The sequence below is a fragment of the Elephantulus edwardii genome, unplaced genomic scaffold, assembly GCF_000299155.1.
Source record: "Elephantulus edwardii isolate Elephantulus edwardi_28Jun2011 unplaced genomic scaffold, EleEdw1.0 scaffold00126, whole genome shotgun sequence".
In the NCBI taxonomy this organism is placed as follows: Eukaryota; Metazoa; Chordata; class Mammalia; order Macroscelidea; family Macroscelididae; genus Elephantulus; species Elephantulus edwardii.
The window spans coordinates 6,721,692-6,733,163 of NW_006399876.1; the positions used below are offsets into that span (position 1 = coordinate 6,721,692).

Sequence of the window (11,472 nt, forward strand, 5' to 3'; positions counted from 1 at the left end):
GTGGAACCGAGAGGGATATAAGCAAGTGCCAGGGAAAAAGACGGGGCCATTTCGCCATTTTCTGTTCAATAAAGCTTCTGCAACGAATCCTGTTTGTCTGAGTCTTCTTCGGCTGCTGGCGGCGGAGTTGCACTCGGCACAAGCCTTTAACAACTGAGTCACCAGGGGACTCAGGGTAAGGAGGAAGGAGAGAGAGAGAAGTCCAGTCTGGACGTTAAGTCATGGACCCCACAGAAAGAGCCGTTTATACAACAATGAAGGAATTTTTATTCTAAGTCAACTTGCGGGTGGGTATAGGTAAAAATGTGCAACAATGAATGAATGAAAGTTCAACTTTTTGTTAACTTTAGTTAAAATCACAATTAAAAACATTTCTTTAAAAGAAGAAATCATTAAACTATTACTAAAACATCATAATAACTCCATAAAAAAAAAAAGAAAGAGCCCTTTGCTGATCTCAGGACCGCTGTCTTTGTGTTTTCAGTCAGAAGGGACCCCACGCTCACACTGGGTAATGAACATGGTTTTGCTTCTCTTTTAATTGTTGTAAAAACACAAAGAGCCACCTTAACATCGTTCAGCGTGTGGGTCACCGATGGGGCAGTGCCACCATCACCCAATGTCACGGCCAAACCTCCTGTCACCACGAATATTAACTCCCTGCTTCCCAACGTGACTCTCAGAACGACTAGTAAACTTGCCCATTCTCATTATTTCATGCGGTCTCATTGGTACAGTGGGTGAAAGCATTTTGGATACTAACTAAAAGATCAGGGGTTCAAACTTTCCAGCCGCACTTGACCTGTTCCTAAAAAGGTTAAAAACAAAAGAAAAAAAAAAGGTTATGGACCCTATGAGCCAATTCTGATATTTCAGAAGCAGCAAGCCAGGTCTTCCTTCAAAAGCATCTCTGGGCTAGATTTGTGACAATATTTCATACTACACTTTCTACTTTTTTTAATTTTTAATTGTATTGTATTATTTTTACGTGTACCGTCAAATCGGATCTGACTGGTACAGGAGGAGATTGCCCCCTCCTCCTCTAGCAGAGCATCTGGTGGATTTGAACTGCAAACCTCTGGGATTGCAGTGCAGCGTCTTGCCACTAGGCCACCAGAGCTCCCTACACTTTCTACTTTTATGGCTCTGCAAGTCCTCTTTCATCCGGCATCCTTTGTACAGTCTGACTGATAGCAGCCCCTCTAGCAGGACCCCAAGGCTGTAAATCATTATGGGGGGGACTGGCTCATCTTTTTTCCTCAGAGTGGTGTGTGGATTTGAACCCTCAACCTTCTAGTAAGCAGCCTGACATGAAACACACTGCACCACTGTTGTTATCGCTGTCGGGTCAGAACTGGCCCACTGCTGACCACCTTCTAGAGGGTTGTCAATAAGACAGCCCGTCCTTCTCCTGGGGAGCAGCTGGGGGATCTGAATGGGGTCCCTACTGGAAAGCTAGGTATCTTAAGTCAAAGGACTCCAGGCGATGCAGTTGGACTAAAGGTTAGTAATTTGAGCCCCCAACTGCTGCTCTGTTACCCTCCTCACCCCGACAGTGGGACACCCCTTGACCTGACACATAGGTTCCCAGGTTCAGCCCAAGAGAGTTGCTCCTGGATTGAGGGCCTGTCACCTCTTTACTCCCCTAGCTAGCAAGCCCAGGGGTGCCTCAGGGCTTTCCCAGACTCACCTCAACCATGGCCATGGCCTCCCCTGAATCACACCCCCGACTGTGCACTCCCCAGGCTCACTGACGACCGTGGCCTTCCCAGACTCACCGATGACCTTGGCCACATTGACGGCTTTCAGCCCCATCAGGTCAGGCAGCTGGTCGATGATGACGTCACGGCTCGCCTTGACCTTGTGCACGCGTTCGATGCTCCGCCTCTGCCAGTCAGTCCAGTAGATAAAGTCCCCCAGCAACGTGAACCCGAAGATGTGCGGGAGCTTATCCTCCAGCAGCGTTCGCCTCTGTGTCCCGTCGACATCGATGACCTGGTGAAGGCAGAGACACAGACCTAGGTGACCTGCCCTCGCGGAGAGTGCTGCATCCCGGAACCGTGTCCTGCGTGGACAGGTCACCGCGGGGAGCCTCAGCTCCGTCTGGAATTCACCAGGCTGCTGTGAACACGGGATGCCCTGGTCTGTTGGGGATATGGAGAAGCAAAACCATCACTGTAACACCTGTCACCCCGGCCGGCGGCAGTGACAAGCCGTTCTCTGCGGCCTCCCCTATCCGGTGTGGAAGCCATGCAGAGATGGGCAGCCTTGGCCAGCAAGCAGTGTCCCTCTACCTCTCTGCAGGTTTCGTTATCTCAGGAGGAAGCAGACGGAGGCACCCTGGTGGTGCAGTGATTAACCACTCAGCTGCTAACCAGAAAGTCAGCAAAGGAACCCCCACAGCCACTCCATAGGAGAAAGGGGTGGTGTCTGCTTCCACGAAGCCCCGTGGCTGGGGGACCCTGGAAGCAGCACTCTGCGTAAGGCTGTTAGGGGTCAGGATTCATGTGATGACGAGTGAACGGCGGGGGTTTTCTCAGTGGTATGATGTGGCCCTGGTGACACAGTTAAACACTTGGCTAGAAATGGAAAGGTTGGTGGTTTGAGCCCTACCAGCTGCTCGAGGGAGGAAGGTGTGACCACTTAAGGGCTGACAGCTGTGGACACCCACAGGGCAGGCCTGCTCCACCCTGATAGCTGCAGTCAGAGGGATCTGACTGTGCCCTGCACACAGGCCCAGGTGAACAATATTAAATCACGATATTAAAATGTCCTGGGCGCCCATCAACAAACGAATGGATAGAGAAGCTGTGGTATATTCACACAATGGAATACTACGCTGCATTGAAAAACAAGGAACTCATGCAACATTATTCAAAATGAGTGACACTGGAGGACATTATGTTGAATGAAGTATCTCAGTCACAAAAGGACAAACACTGCATAATGCCATTGTTGTAGAACGGGATTGACATCAGGGTTGGGGTGAGACTGAGAAAAATTGGATAAATTATGTATACTGCATTGAAATGGATGAGGGAGAGAACTGTTTGAAAGTGATATATGATAGTGTATTTTGGTTATGACAAGAGTCCAGAATGAAGATTGCATAGTGGAGTGTACTCGGGGTGGGGGGGAAGGGGGTTCTATACCAATGAAATAATTTTTCTTTTACTTTTCAAAGAGAATAGTGAACTGGGGGGAGGGGTGGGCAGGGAGAAAAATGCAACAATGAATGTACGGAAATCCAAAATCTCTGTAAATGTTCATGAAAATGAATTTAAAAAAAATTTTTTTTAAAAGTCCTGGGCGAGTATCTTTCCAGTCTGTCTTCACTTTCCACTCTGCTTCCTAATTCAAAGAGACAGTCTTTTTCTCTCAGTAAATATTTCCACTTTTTTAAATAACTAACATGACAGATAAGTGTGGTCAAGACTTAGAACAATATCTGATGCTATTTTTACAGTGTTGAGAACGTCTTCCACTCATTGTTCTTTATGTCCCCCCGTCCTCATCTGCCCTGCTGTCCTCGGCTCCATCCCGGCTCCTAGCGATCTCTGTCAGGTCCCCGAGGCTCACACCTTTTCACAGCGGACTGCCACATCCTTCTCTCTCACAACAGCTGGTGGGTTCAAACCCCTGACCTACGGGTTAGCAGCCCCACATGTAACACAGCACACCACTGGGGCTTCTCCTGATATTGCTCTCATGTTGTTGTTGTGGACCACAGAGTCAGAACCGACCCATAGGTGACCCTACAGCGGATTTTCCGAGGCAGTTGATCGCATGGGAGGAGATTGCCCATGCTTCTCCTGTGGAGTGGGTGGTAGCTTTGAACTGTGTGCCTTCAGGATTGCAGCACAGCTTCTTGCCAAGAGGCCACCAGAACTTTGATACTATCAAATAAAGTATCTTCTGAGACTAGCAAAAAAAAATTTCTTTTTCATTGTGTAGTGTTTTCAATGTACAAAAAAGCGTTGACAGTAATATTATGGATACACATGTATCCGACTGAATAGATGCTAGTATTTGGTCTTACTTGGTTTAAGTATCTTTCATTTTCAGAAATAAAAGCTCACAGATGGAGTTAAAGTCTCCTCCTCACCCAGACAAAACCTCCATCTTGGTTGGTCTTTCTTTTTAGGAAGCAAAAGACAGGAAACCATCCTCCCATTACTGGTCATGCTGTCAGATGGCATTGAGTCGATTCTGTGACAGTGGTTCCATGTGACAGTGGAGAACCACCCACAGAACTCCCTGGCTGTCACCTTTAAAGCAACAGATCGCCAGGTCTCCTCTCCCTCGGAGCTGCTGGGTATATGACAAGGCTTCTGGAAGTTAACAGAATGGATGAGGGACAAGTCCTCGAACACTAAGGCTGTCCTGCTCTGGGCCCTGTGCTCGCCTTGACTGACCAATCTGTACCTCAAAAGACAATGGAAAGAAAAGAAGGGGACCTCTTATTCTTCTCCATTTTCCTGCTCTTTTCTGCATGAGTTTTGCGTTTTTAAACATTTATAGACACAGGACACAAAAGGGCTGTTGGTGTTCAAAGCCGAGATCCATCTAAAACACCTCCCACCACATACTCCGGGCTGCTCACCCTGAGCTGACAAAGGTCCAGCTCTGCTTGAAAGAACTAGTGCTAGCTAAAAGCAGCACCCACAGAAGCTAGAGAAGAAAAACAGTGTCGAAGAAATATTTCCATCTGGACACAAAGACACTCGGGATCTGACGTGCTTCTGATGTGAGATGATCCTGGATACGTTAATATTGAAAGGAAGAAACAACAAAAAAGCATCCTCCACACTTGCAGTTTCCCAGAGCAAGATAAATGCGGACACAGCTCGACGTGCGCCTGGACAGGCCTCCTGCATCTGGACTCGGCAGAGAGGCGACCAGCCTTCATGGGAAGTGTGAGCAGACTGACAGCAAGAACATAGTCAGAGAAGCTTCGGGCCCCTGTGACTGGACAACAGACACAGCTAACAGGCGGACAGGCTGATGAGGGCAGCACACAGTCACCATGAGTCGTAATCAATTTAACAATCGTGAACAGCATATAGTTCATTGATAAATAGCATGAAGACAACTAGTTGGTATTTGCATGAGTTGGATCCCTACCTCACACCATGTACCAAAACCAATTCACAATGGACCAAAGAACTCAAGCATCCCAACAGCCACAAGGATGATGAAGACCGGGAATATCTCGCTGTTGCAGGTAAGGTCAAGGTGAGCTGAAGCCGACTCAATGGCAAATAATGATGATTCCACAGGTGAACACAAATGAGCTACCAAAGGAATGCATCCGACAAGCTCCACACACGTCATACAAAAACGTCCAAAATAAGACCATGTACTGTCCAGGCTGACCACCACATGGTGGAGAAACATTTTTAAAAGTCTGGGAATAAACCATCCAATATAGAATAAGCCTTATGATATTGTCAGTGTTGTACACTGGGGAACGTTGGAGAGGAAGGGAGGGCCTCTGGCCAGGACAGATCGCCTAAACTCTGATAAGTGCAAGCCTCCCAAAAGCCGTTAATATGGGGTAGAGAAAGCTCCCCTGTGGCTGTACTAGCTTGAGAAAGCTCCCCACCTGGGAAGACGGCTGCTGCACCTGGTGAGCTGGGAGTGGTCTGCACGAGGCTGAGGTTCTCCTAACCAATCTGCATGCCCCCACGTCTGTAAGTCCATCCTATTCTGTCTTCTTGTTTACATGCTTGTATATAAGTGCATTGCAGTTCCCAATAAAATTGAGCTGGACTGACTCTGATTCTCTCCCAGAGGGGTGTGTCTCCATCGTGCTTACACCCATCAGGGTATGGCTGTTAAGTTGCAAGCGAACAGACAGTGACACATGAGTTTTTATATTTTACTGCCGTTTTATATTTTGAAATAGTTTATGACTCATAGGATATCACAAAAACAGAGCAGAGGGTCCCAGTGACCCTGCGCCCAGCCTCCGGGAAGGGTAACACCTGATGTAAACACAGAACACTGTTAAAACTAGGAAACAGATAACAGGCCTCTTCGAAGTCTAAATGACAGAAGGTTCTCATGTTTCATTGTCTGTCTGAGGCCAGTCTCTGGTGACAGTCTGCTGTCACCAGAGACTGACAGTGCCTGGGTTTCCAAGCTGTGGAACTCTCAGCTTACAGTACAGCGTGGCCTCAAGATGGCCAGGAAATGCCACAACCTGTACGGAGGATTCCCTGAACCAATACCACCTCTGACCCAGAGCGACGACCTCGAACGGACCACTCACCTCGATCTTGTCCGTCTTGGCGTCTCCCCAGTAGAGCTTCCCCTCCTGCAGGTCCAGGGCCAGGCCGTTAGGCCACCCGAGGGAGGTGTTTACCAGGACGTGCCGCTCCTGCCCATCGAGGTTGGCGCACTCGATTTTGGGGTTTTCGCCCCAGTCCGTCCAGTACATGAGGCTGGAGAGGAAGCAGGGTCAATGGTGGGTCCCATGATCTCAGTCTCTGCTTACCCACTAGAGCAGGAAGAACACCCCTGCACCCCCAGCCTGCCTTCTTCACTTGAACCCTAACACAGAAGGCTGGAAACAGCTCTGGCTGTGTGATGCTGGGCTGGTCACTTAACCTCTCTGGGCTTCAGCTTCCTCACCTGTCCCCACCCCCAGGATGCTGTGAGGATGAAGATTCACTGTGTGTAATACACTCAGAAGGGAGATCTGGTGGCCTAGTGGTAAGAAGTAGCATTGCAATCCCAAAGGCACTCAGTTTGAATCCACCAGCTGCTCTGCAGGAGAAAGATGGGCAATTTCCTCCCGTGCAATTAACTGCCTCTGAAAACCTGCTGGAGGGTCAGCTACGGGTCGGTTCCAACTCGACGGCACAACAATGCACTCAGAAGAGGGCCCAGCTTGAGCCAGGTGCCACTGCCATTACTACACCAGCCGTGTTACTGGCCTTCACAGACAGAGTGTCCTTTACAAACCAAGGTCTGTGGTGACCTACACCGAGCCCGTTGATTGGTGCCTTTCTCCCAGCAGTACGTGCTCACCTCATGTCGGTGGCCCATCTTGGTCACTCTCACATATTTCACACTTTTCCATCACGCTACTGCACAGACAACAGCAGCGTGCTGACGTGATTTTTAAATGTGCAGGGAAACCAGAGAACTTGTGAGGGTCATTTTCTCGTGACACTGGCCCTACCACAGGGGAACTGCAACATCTCCGAGGGCTACTAGTATCGTACTATTTTACAGGTGAAGAAATGGAAACTCAAAGGGGAAGACAGGGGCTTCTAGACTTTTCTATGCATGTATGTCAACACTTCTTGAAGTCTGGTCCTCCGACCGGAAGTAGCAGCAGCACCTGGAAACTCATCAGAAGTGTGAGCTCTTGACCCAGCCTAGTTTCCTGAACTGGAAAGCTGGGACTGGCTGGGGCCGGTCCTGGCTGTTGTGTCACAGTATCCTCCCATGTCTGTGTAGCCTGGTTCCCCACGGCTGTGGTCAAATATGCCCCCCAGACATGTGTGCTGGGGGTCCCAACTCTGCTGTGACCTGAGCTTCTAACCACATTTAGAAATGGGGTTTTCTCTGTTATGTGAGTCAGCAATATTGGGACAGACCCTCACAACTCTGCCATTGATTCGCACCTGACTCATAGCTGACTCTCCAGCACTTTTGACAGCGGTAAACCACACAGGACACTGACCCTCTTCCTCCGGAGGAGCCACGGTGGATCTGAACGGCCAGAGAGGTGCCAACTTTGCGTGAGCAGCTCAGCTAATTACAGACTATGCCACTTGAACACCCTGTTTCTACGTTGCTGTTGTCAGGAGCCTTCGAGTCTAACTCACAGCAACCCTGTGGACAGTGGATCCGACCCCTGCCCAAGCCGGAGCCTCCTCTCCTCTGAAACACTCGAGCCCACGGCTGCACCATCAACCCATCCTAATGGGGACTCGTAGGAGTGGTTAAAGCAGGGTTTACACCAGTTTATTCCAGTTCTACACCCTGCTGAGGATCTGCATGTCCACCTCAGAGAAACCAAATCCAAAATCACATTGTAACATTTTACAAGATCCCCAGGTGATTTCTACATAAACTAAGAGCTTGTTAAAATAACAGTTACTAGGGATGGCCAAGGTGGGGAAAGGGGAGTCAAAAGTAGAAAATAGAGAACAAACACGTACTAGAGTGGGTGGAGGAAAAGGCAATATCCAATAAGGGAATGAAAATTATCATTAAAGAGAAGATATAAAGAGGTATAGAAGGATGAATGGAAATGAGAATCACAGGGAAGAAATGGGAAGAGTGAGGCTATACGGTGAGTACTGAAGTTAAACCTATAGAACAGAATGCATATCAATGGGTAAATGAAAAATTAAACTTATTTTGTAGACTTTCACCCAAGTCACAATTGAGAAAAGAAAAATAATTAACATATTTTGTACAAGAATCTTGTACAAACGTACATTCTGATTCAGTACATCAGGGTGTAAATACGAATTCCCAGCCGAGGGTCAATCCAGAATGAACTGGTTCAAAAGTCTGGTTTGAGTTTCTCTCTTTTGACACATGAAAGAGAAGAGTAAGAATGCAGCACCCACCACAGCCAAGGGGCTGAGCTGAACACACAGCGACCCTGTAGGTCAGAGTCAAGCCGTCTTTCTAGAAATAGATTCTGCCTCAGATCCTCTCCCAGAGCCACAGGGGGTGAGGATGGGGTGCAAATATCACACTGTCCTTCAGGAGCTACGTGTCTGACCAGAGCACCATCAGAGCCCTTGGGTAAGCCACAAACAGGGGAAAGACAGCCAGAGAGCTGAGAGGCAGACGCTGAAAAGAGACGCGGACTTCCCCTCAAAGCCCTTCCCTAGAGCAGCACCCGCAGCTCGGACTCCTCTGCCCCTGCCTGTGAGAAAATGCATTTCTGTTTGTTAAAGCCCCCCTTGTGGTCACAGCCCCGCCCAGCAGGGGGCCCCGTCCACCTGCCCCCCACCTCACCCCATCACGGGGTGCAGCACGATGGCGCGCGGCTCGTCCAGGTCCTCAGACACCAGGATCTTGCGGGAGGTGCCGTTGAGACGGGTCACTTCGATGCGGTCAGTGCCCGTGTCGGTCCAGTAGAGGTTGCGCGCCACCCAGTCTACTGCGATGCCATCGGGGTCGTTGATGTCGGTGCTGACCAGCGTCTGCGCGCCAGAGCCGTCCAGGTAGGCCCGGCGGATGGCCCGCACCTCGTCGTCTGTCCAGTAGACGTAGCCCTCCAGTGGGTCATAGTCGATGGCGATGGCGTGCCGGATGTCATCCACCTGCAGAACAATGTCCGTGAAGTCCGGTGTGTCCAATGAGATCTTCCGCAGGTCCGTCCGTCGGGCCAGCAACAGCACCTCCTCAGCCCCTTGGGAGACACAAGAGGAGGTCAGAGACTGGCCACGCCACAGGTTCCCCGTGACAGCTGCACCATGCCCCTTGTACACAATCTCGTCCTTGGAAGGGCTCTAAGGATGACTCTACTTTTATCCTCATTCTACCAATGGGACTAAAAGCGAGGCAGAGAGGCTTCCACCACCTTCAAGGGCTGCCTCATGGTCAGCTACAACCCTTCCAGCCTGCAAGGCCCCCTCCTGGCCATGAGCCTACTCCAGGCTGTATCTCACACTCAGGACTCCCAGTTGGATCAATCTGCTTCAATGATGGGCAGTAAAGTGAAACAGGAAGAAATACTAACTGTTAAAACTCAGGTGAAATGGAATAACCAGAATGAGCTGCGAGTTGAAGCCCTGGAATGGGAGATTCAGAAGCAATGTGGCAAGCCCTTTCAGGAGTGGCCAGGACCATGGAGAGCGACACACACTCAAAGCGGGCTGGTTGGCCACCATTTTTGCGCTGGGCATTGTTGTTTCTCACTGTGTTGACCCAGAGATTGGACAGCTTTGCAATGTCCAGATAGTCTTTCTTTTTCTAAAAAGGAGGTTATGTTTTTAGCAGGGCTTCAACTCCTCATCTTCCCATTCTGGTACACTCACATTTCACAAATTCAGGTCTCCTCTGGTGTCTGTATGGCCCAACGGGGAGAAACTGGTGGGGGGCCCTGCTTACTCTGTGTGCCGGAATCTCTGCTTCATGTTTGTCACCGCTCCCTTCACACAGACAGACTCCCACACACAGCTGTGTCTCCCCAACGGGCTGGGTGCGCTGGAAAGAGCACCCCAACCACCTAGCTACCTGCCACCCAGCTCCCAATGCAGAGAGAGAGAGAGAGAGCTGTGCAGGTGACAAATCTCTGTTCATCCTAAAGACATCCATGGAACCCCAAGATAAGGACATCCTGGCACAGAGGTCCCAGGCACTTCTAGTTACAGGACCCCAAGTACCACTACTATTTCAAGGCCACATGACAGACCAGGTAACAAAGCAGACCTGAGTGATGTGTTCTGGGCCACATGGCCTGTCCCCAGCCTAGATGACTCCCAGAGCCCAGACTCCTGGGAAAGTGCTCCTCCATGGCTGTCCCTAAGCTGGGCCTTCAGAACATACCAGAGATCTCACACAACTGTGGTTTGGGGTTCCCCAGATGGGGGTGGGGCAGGTAGTGCACATCAACTCTCTGCAAACCACACCCCAAGTCCTTGTGTTGAGATGGGGGACAGAGGGTCACACATCAGTGGACAGTGGGGGAGTCAGACCACCGGGAAGCCCCTGCAGCCTGGATACACCAGCACACAGACAGGAGCTCAGAAGATCCTCATCTCCAGGAAGAGCCTTTCACTCCAGCTGATGAACACGATGTGTATCAGATATCTTAGGACCCTGTGCGTCCACTCCCCACCCACGACCAACTCTGTCCAGAGAGCAAGGCCACAGGACAGCCTACGGCCAGCACAAGAGCAGGATATGGGTCCGCACACCACTGCAGCATAGCCCCCGGGCTGAGGTTGCCGCAGGACGTCTGAGCACTCGAGAAAGTGAGGAGACCCTCATGGTGACTGGGCCTCCCCAATCTCTACCCCAGTGGCTCATAAATCCCAGTCCCCCACTCCCCAAATCCGCATCACCCACCAGCTACAGGAAGTGCAGAGGTCCCCCTGGTCCACTCACTACCTGGTCCTTCTGCCCCTCAATGGCCTTAGGCGCCCCAGAGTCCTGGACAGAGAGGCTGCAGAATCCAGAGTTCCTATGGCCCCTCCGCATGCACCCCACCTCTCCCCCAGAGGTGCTGGGACAAAAGGTTCTGCCCACTAAGGAATTAGGATTTTCACTCTCCTGGAACCACATAGGGCTCAGGGGGCAAAGCACTGGGCTGATAACCCAAGGGTCAGTGGTTTAAACCAACTGAGAGGAGATAGAGGCCATCTGCATCTTTAAGGATTTACAGCATCAGCAACCCTCTGGGGCAGCTCTCCCCTGTCCTCCGGGGTCACTCTGCTCCTCCCTTCAAGTCCTTTTTGACCACAAGGACCCACAGAAGCAAAGAAGCCACAC

At 50.3% G+C, this 11,472-nt stretch overlaps 1 protein-coding gene across 1 annotated transcript in view; it reads right to left on the reverse strand.

Annotated features, from left to right (window-relative positions):
• Positions 1-11,472, reverse strand: part of LRP5 (low density lipoprotein receptor-related protein 5) — an 87,547-nt gene that overhangs the window by 41,715 nt on the left and 34,360 nt on the right. Inside the window, exons 5-7 of the mRNA XM_006893240.1 lie at positions 8,992-9,388; positions 6,275-6,446; positions 1,779-1,995 (exon numbers count right to left, since the gene is read on the reverse strand). Coding sequence (XP_006893302.1) covers positions 1,779-1,995; positions 6,275-6,446; positions 8,992-9,388 — 786 coding nt within the window. The remainder of the gene's footprint in view (positions 1-1,778; positions 1,996-6,274; positions 6,447-8,991; positions 9,389-11,472) is intronic.